The 13,516-nt window shown below is 35.4% G+C and overlaps 1 protein-coding gene across 3 annotated transcripts; it reads right to left on the bottom strand.

The window, feature by feature from the left end:
• Positions 1-28: 28 nt before the first annotated feature.
• mesh (sushi domain containing 2 mesh) lies at positions 29-6,791 on the bottom strand. 3 transcript variants are annotated; one of them, XM_069050121.1, is made up of 11 exons: positions 6,430-6,766; positions 6,224-6,352; positions 4,869-5,485; positions 4,512-4,818; positions 4,191-4,451; positions 3,499-4,138; positions 2,369-2,976; positions 2,175-2,311; positions 1,508-2,123; positions 427-598; positions 29-345 (listed from the first exon to the last, which is right to left on the bottom strand). In XM_069050121.1, exons 1-11 carry the CDS (start codon positions 6,614-6,616, stop codon positions 243-245), a joined length of 3,777 nt encoding a protein of 1,258 aa, XP_068906222.1. In that variant the 5' UTR covers positions 6,617-6,766; the 3' UTR covers positions 29-242. The 3 variants fall into 3 exon arrangements, with proteins under 3 accessions (XP_068906222.1, XP_068906219.1, XP_068906221.1); XM_069050118.1 differs by lacking the exons at positions 29-345; positions 427-598 and adding an exon at positions 775-1,444 and having other exon boundaries at positions 6,430-6,787; XM_069050120.1 differs by lacking the exons at positions 29-345; positions 427-598; positions 6,224-6,352 and adding an exon at positions 775-1,444 and having other exon boundaries at positions 6,430-6,791.
• Positions 6,792-13,516: the final 6,725 nt, after the last annotated feature.

Genomic DNA, 13,516 nt, shown 5'->3' with positions numbered 1-13,516 from the left:
ACTTTCCGTTAATAAATGAAACACCTGCTGATTTTAACATTTATTAAAAATCTTGTAACTTGTATGAAAGAAAGGTAAAGCAAGGTTTGTACATCGAGTTTCTAATGGTAGGTAACTCTAAATAACAAAAACTATAAACTACACAATTAAATACTACAAAATAAAAACAGATGGGATTGTTTTGTTATTATATGGTAGGGACTATAAGTTACATTATTCACTATTATTACGAACTAAAATACTTAATCGATTGTGGTTTCTTTGCCACTAACAATACTACTGGCGGCGTCATCGTCGAAGTGTTCTCCGGCGGTTAATTTTCTTGCGGCGATTTGTTGAGCTTCCCTAAATTATTGTAATTATTAATTAATATCCATCGTGTAATTTTGAAACATATTTTTATTAACTATTGAGATCTTTCCGTACCTCTTTTGGGCTTCAAAATTCATCGCTTCCTCTTCCTCCTCATCTTTTTCTTTTTGCTTTCTCTCAAAGAATTTGTAGGCAATATAGACAAGCAACAAGACTAGCGGTACGAGAACTGCCAATACGATACCCGAAGCTATACCGGCTTGTCTTTGGGAATATTCTTGTTGACCTGAGAGAAGATTTTTGTTTTCAAACAGAATTAATCTTTTCATCTTTTTATCAAGAGTGGCAGAATAAAACACATAGTAAAAGATCCATTCCACACATAGGAAAGGAGCCGTCACTTATACCAACAATCTTACTAACTTCTCCTAACATGTGAAATAGACCGTTTACTATCTTCCATTTTGTATATCCTTTAAATATTTATTTACAAAATTGTACATCGTGTAATGTATAAAACAGTACAGCATATTCCACATGCTAGGAAACTACACATCAGTTATTATGCTGCTTTGACTGCTCATGCGATCCTTTTTCATCGGTACAGTGTAATCGTCTGAATTGTAAGTGAACCGTTTGGGAGAACTTAAATTTGGATTCGACTGAAATTTGACCAAATCGGGTTTGCTATTGAAAGGTTCCGAATAAACGACGGATGACGGACTCGGTGACGGTTTATTGTCCGGTTCGTACTCCAGCTCGTTCGGGTCCCAAGCTTTCTCTTCGAACTCTGTCTCGGGCAACCCTTCGAGAGGTTCGTGGGTGCGATAAACTTTATCATAACTCCTTCGTTTTTTGCTGGTACTACTTAGACTAGACCGATCACTTGGTGCCGGACTACGGAGGGAAAAAGCATCGTCCGACATCGAAGGACTGATAGGTCTAGCGGATAATTTAGAACGCGCGGTCGGACCGGAGGGTGCAGCGTTATACTGCCAAGAATTTTTATCACTTGAAAACCGTTTAAACAAAGTGAACGCAACGAAACCTATTATCAGTATTATTGGTATAAGGACTGCGAGCACAATGCCTCCAGTTATGGCTGCCATTCTGGACGAATACTCTTGTTGGCCTGTTCATAAATGTCATTTGAAACATAGAATCGACGACAATTTACCAAATAAATTTAACTTACGTAGACATTCAGTGTATCCATATTCTGGAATGTTCCATTGCCCATCCCCCATACATTCTCTCCTTTGGTCGCCCACCAATATGAAGTCTTGACTGCACTCGAACGTCACTTTTGTTCCTGGTACGAATAAGAAAGTATCTTTTCTGCCGAATCTGGGTGTTTCCAGAACGCCACAAGAGACGATGTTTTCTTGATTGATTTCTTTCAAAGTTGTGATCGATGCTTTGTAATTGGATGTAAAGTGAGCAACGTCTCTACTGTAAGTCATGGCGTAATCGTACAAGCACTCATAATTGGTGGCGGTGCAAAGATCGTAAGCTTTGTTGCGATATTCGGATCGATTGTCTGGAATCAAGTCCTCTAGTACCATGCGGAATTCAGGTTTGAATGTTTTGTTGTTGAAGGTGGAGGCGCTCTGTCCGTGCTCTCTGTAGAAGAGAGCTCGTCCCTTTTGAACGTCGCCGACGTCGTCCAAGATCCATTTCATTCCAAAGTCGGTGTAAATGCGTTCCATATCGTTAATGTTCGTCGTTATTCCAGTTTTGGTCCCGTCAGGAAGGGTGAAATCATCTAAGACGTCAAAACTCCAGTTACCGAACAGTCCTCGAGTTTGATTCTAAAAGCAAACTGTCAGGGAAAAATTCCCAATTGCAGATTGAATAGTTACAATAAACGACCAAGGGAGATAAACTCTTGCAGTAAGGTATCCACTGTTTTCAACAACCTCAAGACCGGCACCGGAATCGAACATGACAACAACTTCAGACTGATTGAAAATGTAAGTAGGAGTATAAACAGTAACACCTGCAACAAACATAATATTTGGTGAACGAATGAGTATTTTATGACAGAGCTTTTTACCTGGGAAATGTTGGAATTTCAATGAAGGCCTGTCAAAGTAAACTCTTTTTCCATTTGCCAGAACATCAAGGTGGTACCTCCACCGTGCCTCTTTTGGTCTTTGTCTGACTTCGATGACTGTAGTGCTATTGCCTCTTGCCACCACCGACGTTAGCTGTGTAGCTCTGACTTCTCCGTAGGCATTCAAGGGCATTTGTTCAAATCTTCCTTGGACTTCCAGTCGATTTCGGATGCTTTCGGTACGCACCAAAACAAACTCTCCTTTGCCGTTGAACGTGTACTTGAGATTATCAAAAGTGATGATGTGGGGGTCTCCGTAAACACCGGCGATTGCAGGAGGTTGATAAGCTACGCAGTCCTGCGTGGGACGTCTTTCGAATCTGAGAGTTTCGCAACCCACGGCAGTTTCTTCTTGCCACAAGCAGCAAACAAATCGAGGGATCATGTCGTTGTACCATTGCGATAAAGTCGGAACTTTGGTGGATTCGTACCAGGGGAAGTGGCCCAAGTTGTGGCTGCGACGCGGATAGGAGCCCCACTTTTGATCATATGACAACATCAAGTAGTTATTTTTATCGTAACAGCACTGTTGTTCAGCTCCTTGCAACCTAAAGTACAAACATAAAGTTGTGCAACGCGCGACAAAAAAAGTATGATATTGTTATAAGAGTTGCACAAGACAGTATATTGTCAAACGAGAGGGTCTAGAGCACGACGAGCGTAGCCAGGAGTGCTCTAAAGGAACGAGTTGGACAAGATGACTTGTGAAACGAGTGTAACATGCTATTTTTTCTATTTCGGCTTCATTAATTTCATTTTTTAAAATATAAAATAATTATCTAGTGACTTTTATTTTAATGGAATTAGGTTGGTATTGACGAAGCAATGTCATTTAATTGAAAATTAAATTTCAAATTGTCTCTCAAATGTTGTTACAATAACAATCTGCCCCATTAATAGTTTATTTTGATCCAAAACATAAATTCAGGTTCAAATGACATCACATTTAACACTGAAATTTACTATCAATACCAATCCCATATTCAATAATCACTAGAAACGATGCTATAAAATTCATCATTGTGAAACAAAATGCTCATTGTGACACCGAAGTAGAAAAAAGTTCTTACGTTGGGGATCCGGTCTTGACGCAATGTACGGCTTGTCGATGGAAGTAACATTTTGGGTTGGCGTCTTTGTCGCAGTCGAAATCCGGCATGAATTTGCCTTTGTCGGCCAAGGCTTGCTTGAGCGTGCAGGGGCATTGAGGAAGTTCGTTGGCGTAGTTTTTCAAATATCTGTCGTCTTTGAGCCACTTGTCGCAAAGATCTTTAGGCCAATTATCACCATACTTCCGCTGCCACTGCGGTCCAAAGTACCATCCCAAAGGAATCGGTCTACTCCAAACCAGCGGTGTAACTTTAATCTCAGTTTGTCCATTATTGTTTTGAACCGGTATAGACTCGGTCAAATTAATTTGAATGAATCCAAACTGTATGTCGTCCAAAAACTCGTTGTTTCTATTTCTGTAGTTGGACGGAATAATTTTGTACGACCCTGTGTTCTGCACGTTAGATGCCAAGTCCGTAATGTACAAGAATTCCGGTCGGATTGTGGTTTCTCTGTAGCCCCAAAGCGATATGCGGATGTTGGCGTTTTCGTTTGAGGTCAAATTCTGCTTTTCCCAAGTAATCCCAACTTCTTTTGGAGCTTTCTCGTTGTAGGACATGTCGTCGAAGAAGATTTTCTGGGAGGCGGTTGCAGGAGTTTCTGAAATATCAGTAATAACACTGGGGCCAAAAATTCATCCCAAATTACTTGCCGACGTAGTATTTTCCTTTCCACTTGTAGGTTCCGGAACCAATTGCTATCTCGAGGACGACGTATCCTTCAACGAGAAGTCTTGGCTGGACGCAGATGGCTCTGTTCCTGCCAACTACGACACCTTCGACCTCGTCAGCTGTGTCAAACTTGCAAATGATCTTGTCCGTCGGTTTGAAGCAAGGACCAGTGATGTTAACTATAGTTCCTCCCAACATGTTTCCGCTCTCAGGAGCATACACCAGTTCCAGATTTGCACCGTCTTGAAACAAACAGATTGTAGAATTGGTACCCGTTCATCGTTAATTTAATCCAGACTCACCTATATCTTTGTTGCAACTGCCAAGCAAAATATTTTCATCGATACGGAAGTAATGACGACCTTTCTTTTCATTTCCGTAACCTGTTCCGGTGAGATCTCGAATGACCGAATTTTGACTGTATGGCACATATTCGTATGATCTGGTCCCATTTCCGGCATTAAATCCGACGAAAGCCGGAATACCACCTTCTCCATTGATTGTGTCGCCACCAGCTTCAGTATGACTGGTCCAGTCAAGATTCAAATAGTTGTACATGGCGTAAGTGTAAACTTCATCAGTGGCCAGCACCATTTGGAAAGTGTTTGTCTAAAATCACTTGATAACTAAACTAGACTAGATTTAGTGGTGGTCTTTACCCTATAGAGCGCATTCGCGAAACCTCCAGCGAAAGAAACATTTTTCCAGGTGATGATGATGGCGTGTTTTGGATTGAAAGCCTCTGCACCGATGACGCCTTCTCGAATGTCCCATTTGAGCCGTTCCCTGATTTCGACTCCCATTCGGTCGATTCTTTCCCTAAGATCTCTCTCCAAGCGGAAATAGACTCCCGGCTTGCGTTGATCTACATCCTCCACTCTTATATTACCGATTCTGCACTTGCTGTAGAAAATTCCGATGAAAGAAGGGTCGTTCTTTTTGGGCCATTCTTTCACTGGGAACACGAGCGGGTAGGTTTCGTAGTTCTGCGGAGGGTCGCTGAATTCCAAATAACCGTTCAGCGAAACTCTGGTGTAGTTGAATCTGAATCCGAAGAAGGGTAGTTGGAAATTTAGATTTTTGTGGACTTGGGGAGTCGAGGTTTGGATGGCTTTTTGGTAGTCGCCTTCGTTGTCTGCGTTGCCTCCTTTGTCATAGTAAGGGTACATGAAATATTGTCTGATTTCTTTCAGACGAGCTTCTGTGATTACGTAGGGTGTCCCGCTTCCGCCTCTTTGGCTGTTTTCTTGCGGGGCATACTCCGATGTCATGGGATCTACAGAATACATTAGCAATAATTGTAACTGATCTGTTTAAAAAGAAATTCTCACATCATTTTCAATTTAACTTTGACTTTATTAATCCAACAGTAATTTTTAAATCTGTTCCGGAAAGAAAAGAGACAAGACGAATGTAGTCATTATTTCTACGAATTTTTTTCGTCATCTTTGTCCTCATTTAGTAAGTCATTAAGCAAATAAGATAAAACAAATTATCAGACTCGTGAAACAAAATAAAATTTTTAACTATAAAATCTTATCGCATTTTTTCACACTTAATAATTGCGACGTGTTTTTTGGTGAATTTTATTATCAGTCAAATCAATAAATAACACTTATCAAAAATGATAACAGCTTGGATTCTGTTTTTCATAATTGCACAATAATCAACGGCAATATTTCACGTTTCATAAAATTTTTGGGCTGCATAAAATTATGTATCGCTGGAATTGTGTTCCAATGGGTATACATAAATATTTTTGAAGAAAACGCAAATAGAAAAATTTTCTAAGATCGCAAAAAAAAACTGTAAACTAATCTGAAACTAATACAAACACAAAAAAGCAAAGCAATGAGGGTTATTTTGTCTTGTTAGAAAGTTTAAAGGAGAAAACACATATTTTAATAGCCTGCGACCCCGCCTATAAATGGCGTCGTTCAAAGCATACCTAAGCTCTATATTTCGAAGTTATCAGTGATAAGCAAAAAACAAAGCAAAGGTTAATCTAACTAACCATAAGTATCAGTATAGTCATATGTATATTTTCCATTAGGAGCTTTACGCAAAACTACTTCCACTGGTTTAAATATTTCTACATCATCCTGTTTTAGTTCCGTGACATTATTTTGGGGTATTGGTTCTTCTACAACATTAACAGTATATTAGTATTAGTACATCTACTTTTTCTACTTCTGAAAAAAAGTCGCATATGTTACTTACCTCTCTCATCTTGGGGCGTTTCTGACGGTCTTTCGGGGTTGATGGGATTTTCGTCAGCTGGATCAACACGTTGAGGAAGAAGCGATGTTATAATTTCGGCATCTGTATTAATTTCTTGGGTAAAAGTCTGAACACTTAAGAATGAGATCACTAGCACACACTTAATCCACATTTTCGTCTTCGGCATAAGCCGTCGTTCGCTTTTAGAAATGTAACATCTACAGACGAAATTTCGAATGTATTTAGTTTCAGGTGGATCTATCAACTGATTCACTTGCGTTTCATTTTTATCACTAGAACTGATAAGATTATGGCAGGTGGAAGTGATGAGACATTTCTGTTTTCATCGATTTATTTAGCACAGGTTTTGGGATGTTACAGAAATTGATCGATTAGTCACGTATCAAGGCTTGGATGTAACTATTTTACACAATTTAGAGTCTTTGCACCTGTTAACAAAGTACATATTTAATATGCTTTGTGTAAACAGTAAATATGTAATTGAATTTAGGTCTTTGACATAGTTTGATAAAGCTTTTCAAACAAAGGCTATGGCTGGGACAATCAGGAATTCGTGTAAACAGATTTTTGAAACTGTTGGTAATTTTACATTATTATATACGAGCATTTCATTTAACATTAATGCATTCGTTTCTGGAGCCTGCATGGAGCAGTGAGACGTAGAACATTTAAAAAAATTACGACATATAATCAAATACGTAGAAGCAAACATTTACAGAATATGTCGAAACAATAAATGAGATAACGATATAGAACTGAGTTGAACGAAAATGATTGTCAGGTAGACATATTTGGTAACAACAATTTTTGTTAGAACTTGGTTTCAAAAGAAAGAAAATCTTAGTCTTCCACCGTATATAAAACCGTAGGAACTTTGAACTTTTGAAAATACAAATTTTACTTTGACACGATTAACATGCATGAAAATGTGGTAGGCCCACAAATTAAACGGGACCAATCTTAAAGCTTTTGAAGTCTCACTTCCGGAAATAGATAGAGCTGCGTAAAAGCTTTTAGCAAAGTTAAATGTTGTATTGTTACGCTTCACTGTTGTTTCTTCGGCTCATGTTACAAATGGAAATGTATTTGTTTTTTGTATAACGTTTGTTATGAGATACGAAATTTTAACGTTGAGTGAAACTTCACTTTAGAATTATGATGAGCGTTGAAACTCCTATTACAATCAAAATTTATATTTATACTTTATACTGTACTTCCATTTTCATAATTAGTTACTTTATTTTTGATTAATTGTACAAAAGAAACCACCAAATATATCAAATAGAAAACAGGTTTTTTATTTGATAACTGATTACGCACAATGTGAATCATCACATCGCAATAATTGCTCATTGCCTTTAATCTTTTCTATAAAAGGGCATAATGATCCATTGTGAATGTTGCAAAATTGTCCCTTTGATAAGTGCAATGGAAATTGCATTTGTTTCAAAATACATAGAACGTTTTTGTTTTATGCTAATGAAGGATCAATGTTATGTAGAAATGTTAGCTGCAATTTGGCAGCTACATGTAGTAATTATCGATAAGGCGATAAGAGTAAAGCGATGGTTTTATAAAGACCACAACAAGGTAATAAACCGGAACTACCATGAAAAACGTGTTGTTAAAAGATTGAGAGAAAAGAAAAAAATACGAAATAAAAGAATAATGGAGGTGATTACTGATTAGAGATTAGACAGAGAAGTGGTAGGTTGAATTTTACTAGATGCTTGCAAAAAACAATATACCTAGTAGTAGTAAAGTTTGTCCAGCGAGAAATTGGTTGACATAAAAACCACTAAATTAAAATTTGAAATATATCCTTCAAGCAGTAACATTTTTGCCCTGAAATTATGCCCTAATTAATATATTCTAGTGCATTTTGTAGTACTGGGTTACTTTAATACAACTTAAAATCTCCCAATCTCTCGCTGGACAAAGTATAGTAGTATGGAAAAAAAGTACATAAAAAAATACAGTAAAAATAGCTAACGATGGCGACTAGAAAGTAAAATAAAGATATAAAGGGGAATATAGAGCGGTTAATGTAATATGTAGAACTAGCTTTCACGGTAACCAAAGTGTGTCAGAGACAATAAGTGCTCTGAATTATTTTACAATAACTAACAGCATCACAACGATTGTTTTTGAAAAAAGAAGAAAACCAGAATCTGCGTATGACTGTGAAGAAAAACTTTTTTAAGTATTAAATTCAACCTTTAACCGACAAAGTTTAATTTAGTAAATTTACTTTTTTACCTCAACTTGAACAAATGAGTGATGTATGAAAATGAAGACAAAAATGCAGTCATATTGCTGGTCTTCAGCAACCAAGAACAAGAAGACTGATAATTCTCTTCGAATAATCTGGTAAAAGAGCGGTTCGAAGTAATAATAAAGGCATTTCACTATTTCAGCGTTTTAAGATCAAACGGATTCGTGTATCGGGTTACTATACTTTGAGAAATAAAATTGTCTGAACTTTCCCTGTTTTTTATTTCTATGTCAGGGACAATAAACGATGAACGAACCTCGTAAATCTTCCATTCTAAAGATGAAAAAGTGGATAAGACTGCTTTTTTTGAATCTTACATGTTACTCATAGGAGATTACTACACTCATTTAGTAAAATTCGAAACAGGAGGCAATTTATTCGCAGTGTGAATATGTAGTTTAATTATGTACTTGTAAAAGTACAGCCCATCGCAGCAAAAAACTAACTTTCTCCAAGACACACGAAGGGCAATCGATATTTTTTGGTTGCCCTAGAAAATTTCTGATCAGAGGAATTGGAATTATATAATTATTATATTCGTCTATTTGGTATCTTCGGATTCTCGTCCATTTTTGAAATTAAAAAAATATCGAATAAAAGAAGTTTTTTTCAAGTGCCTTCGAAGTCTCGAATTACTTTGTCAGCCGGGTACTAAGTGTATAAAGTTATAAAAAGGATAAAAAGACGAATAGAATATGTAAGGGAACATGAGGTCACAAAACTTTGTAAATATTAATAAAAAAGCTGAAAAAATTTTAAGAGAATTCTAGTCTAAAAAGCTTCTCAAATGAAAAAAGAGTGATTTATAACAGGTGTAAAAAATTTTGAGATCGTGTTCGGGAAGTCATTTTAAGATTTTTTTCCAACGTCAAGTCTGAAAATGACATTTCCATCACTCAATTTAGAGATGAAAGTAGGCGTTTGCATCACATGTGAGGAAAGTAAATCACTTCCCTCACTAGTGGGGAAAGTAAAACAAAAATTTGATCCCCATTTAGGTATGTACATACTTTCTTTAAAATAACGTTCAAATATACATTTGTAAGAATTCTTTATTAACAATTAGCACTTACAAAGATACTTAACTTTTTTATCAGTATTATAGAAATTAAATGTACAATTTTTTACACGAATTAAAACTCCAAATGTTCCTGATTTTTTTTTTTTCTAAATAACGTGTCGGTACAGAGCTTGACGTTGAAGCCAAACTAGCGCTTCTTACTTCTTGTCTCCATCTCAGTAACGCATTGTATTCCTTTCCGTAGCGTGCTCGAGATTTTATAGGTAATAACTCCAAAGATACCTAGTTCGCTGCTTCTTTAATTTCTGTATTTGGTAAATTTACAACACTATCTTCTACTTCCATCACTATTTGTTTAGTAAATTCTGATTGATTTTCAAGTTTTGGTAAAAACACGACTTGACATTCATTAATTAAATTTTATTGTTTACTGTGAGCATGGAAACGTGATTTTCAAATTTTACTTGTATGTTGATTTGTATAAAATAATAAATTGATAATACCTATGCAAGATAAACCGAAAGCTCTTGACGTTGGAAAAAATAGTATGTTATATACGTGAGGAAAGGTCCATTGCTAAACTTGAATGATTAGATCAACTCGCTATCGCTCGTGATCCAATTGTCATTCACGTTTAGCAATGCATCCCTTTCCTCACTTATATAACAATATACTATTTTTTTATATACTTAAATATGGGTCCTATTTTGTTTATTAACAGAACTACTAGGGTATCATAAAAACGTAAGTTATAAAGTCTAATGAAAGATGTAGATAGAGTTGTTACCATAATTTCCCTCACATTATCTGCTACTCGTACTTCGGCTGTTCTTTTGTTTGATCTTTTTTTCTAAATAATTCAACAGTTTTCCTGACATTTTGGCAAATGTCATCATAAAAATGATCAGTTGCTTCGACGGGGAAATGTTCCTGAAATTCTTCACAACAGGCAACAAAAGGAATTTTGAGGATAGATATGGGAACTTTGCTCCTCAATCGATTTTGACCATTTTTTTTTAAATCTCAGTGCATCATTTATCTTATCTTTTATGGAAAAAATAGAATTTTCTTGTTGATTTTTTAAGCCTTCTGTAAATGTTCTTACTTCAAAAATAATGTTTGTTCACTTATAGCCGTTTTCAACGACATCCGTGCTGTCAGTGTCATTTTTAATAGGTTGTTGCAGATTGTACACACAAATTCATAACCAGAATTCAGAGTATAAGCAAATTCTAGTTAAAAAAATGTCAAACAAGAAATCTAGGTTATGGTAAAAGAAAATTTATATTTCGTGAAACGTCAACAACAAACAATAAAACTTAATCTTCAACATGGTGTAAAACATGTTTAAACTAAGTCATCCTGGTAATCCGAATCAGACCACATATTTTCTTTGATTTGTCGGAAATAATTTGAATTTGTCAATTTGCCCCGTTAAGGTAAATTGCCAAATTAGGAAATTCAAAATTACTAAACTCAAACAGCCAGTGATGCCAACATACTGTCATATTGACAGCACGGATGTCATTGAAAACGACTATACTGTGTTTTCAATTTGGTTGTAGGTCGTAAAATTTTATGGTACTTTAAGTTAAAGATCTTGCGGGGCTTATAAATCCTAGTTTACCACTAGCAGGTAATATTTTAAGCAGGGTTGTATTGTACATTTGGTATATGCATTGTACGGCAAACGGCACGCGCCGCTTCCCAACCTTTTCAAACCCAACCATTGTGCCCGTTAATCGCTCATAATATGCAATAAAATTTTACGACCTACAACCAAATTGAGAATACAATTTGCTAATATTAATTGGATTCAAGATACGAATGAAAGTAAGATTTCCTACAGAATTTGTATTTCTTTACTGTACTCAAAATCGTACTGTAATAGGTTACTTTACAGCATAGCAACCATTACTGTACGATTTTGAGTCTAATATTAATAATATTAAACTTTTTTACGAACAAATTTTAATATTCTTAAAATGCGAAAAAATAGTATACGCTCCTCGTCAGAAAAGTGATTTTACTGGAATCGTATGGTATTTAAATACTCGCTAACGCTAACTTGCCATACTCGTCGTTTGATTTTTTTTTAAATCTGTGTGACAACAAAATATTTATGTGCCGCATGTCCTCAGATTGAGTTCGCAAGAGGGATTTTTTTTTTGATTTTGCGTAAAAACTTCGGAGGAATAACATTTTTTGCCTCATTTGAAACTCCCATATCCGTTATTAACATCTTAGTATTGATATAGGTACTTACTGCATTCTTAAATTCACATTTTCTGTTCAAATTTGGACTTAGAATTAATTTTTATGTTATAAATTTTATTACAATTGACCTTGATTTTTGGCAAACAACTTATTACTGTTAGAAATATTTTCAAAATGTTGTCTTTAGAACACAGAATTTATTTAAGCCAATGTTATTGGACCGGTTTTCGTCACATCACATAATTACAAAATTTAATGAAAAATTTCCCAACACTTACCTACCCATGTATCACGCATCAGTGTGCAGAAGATTATAAAAAGTTTCTAAAAACTGGATCAGTGACTAATTTGCAAAAAAAATATAGTGAAGGCCTGCCTAATAGTGCTGAAGAACTAAGACAGCGCATAAGGAACGCTGTAGCATCATTAACAATGGAGGAAATAGTTTTAAAGAACTTCGATGTGGGGTTGAATTATGTGCAGAAAACGGTGGAGAGTTAATATTATACTTTTATATTCAATTATTGTTTGATTTTTTCAAAAAAAAAATCAATATATTTTTTCTGCATTTTCTGTGTTGTCTTCTTCTGTGTTGAAGAAGATTTTTTAATAACAGAATGGGACTTTCAAATGAAACAAAAAATGTTATTCCTCTGAAGTTTCTGGGTAAAATAAAAAATGTTTTCCTCTTGTGAACCCAGTCCGGGGACATACCTACGGTAGATAAGTTAAAACACAACACAAAACAACAACATTCATTCTTTTTTAAAGACTTTTACTTTTCCAAATCAAAATTAATCATTCATAATCGTTGAACGAGTTGATATTGTACTGAGTAATTTTGCTCTCTGCTTTATTACTATCGATGCTAAGTAGGTACATTGTTGTGAGATGATTGTAGAAATTTGGTCGGGCAGAATGTTTTTCCGATTGCCAATTTACAAAATTTAAATTAAAATGTTCAGAAAGCAATCAAAAACCCTTGTTTAAATTGACCTTGAAAGCTTTTGCAGCCGCACTGTTGGCCGTACACCCTTTGCTTTAGTTCTTTAATAGGTACCTACTTTATACAGTTGTGCATCATTCTTTCATGATGAACCGGTCACAGGAAGTACAAAAAGATATTCCTAAATGCTGCATAACGCGTTTTGCATTGATTGCTTGCTCTATTTTTCAATCGTAGGTACAGAGAAAAATTAATATAATTTTGCGTGAAGAATTCAAGTTTTATTTTTCGTAGAATTGTTATCCATTTATAATTAGATTACGTACATCATCTTTGGGTAGCTTTTTTTTGGGATTACGGATTACTATAATATATTTCACCAAAATGTAATGTTTATTTACTTTCTTGTTTGTTTTTTTGTAATTATATTTATTATATAAGTTTTACAAAACACCAGAAATTGTCATTGTTGCCAAAATATTTTGTTTGGATTACTGGAACGTTATTAATAAACGAAAAAAAAAATGAAAACAACTTTAAGACTTGAGTAAAGTAACAAACGAGCAAACGACGCAACGTTGAAATAGTTGTGTACAAAGATTGCGGT

Source organism: Tenebrio molitor, chromosome 6 (assembly GCF_963966145.1).
Source record: "Tenebrio molitor chromosome 6, icTenMoli1.1, whole genome shotgun sequence".
In the NCBI taxonomy this organism is placed as follows: Eukaryota; Metazoa; Arthropoda; class Insecta; order Coleoptera; family Tenebrionidae; genus Tenebrio; species Tenebrio molitor.
This window is presented reverse-complemented; position numbering and strand designations above follow the sequence as displayed.

What these genes read in the sequence shown, in the direction of transcription:
- mesh (XM_069050118.1), bottom strand. Translation starts at nt 6,616, where the DNA reads ATGCCGAAGACGAAAATGTGGATTAAGTGTGTGCTAGTGATCTCATTC. An exon ending in TGACTATACTGATACTTATG is followed by an intron (nt 5,486 to 6,223) that starts GTTAGTTAGATT and finishes TGTATTCTGTAG; the next exon opens with ATCCCATGACATCGGAGTAT. An exon ending in CAGTTGCAACAAAGATATAG is followed by an intron (nt 4,452 to 4,511) that starts GTGAGTCTGGAT and finishes GTTTGTTTCAAG; the next exon opens with ACGGTGCAAATCTGGAACTG.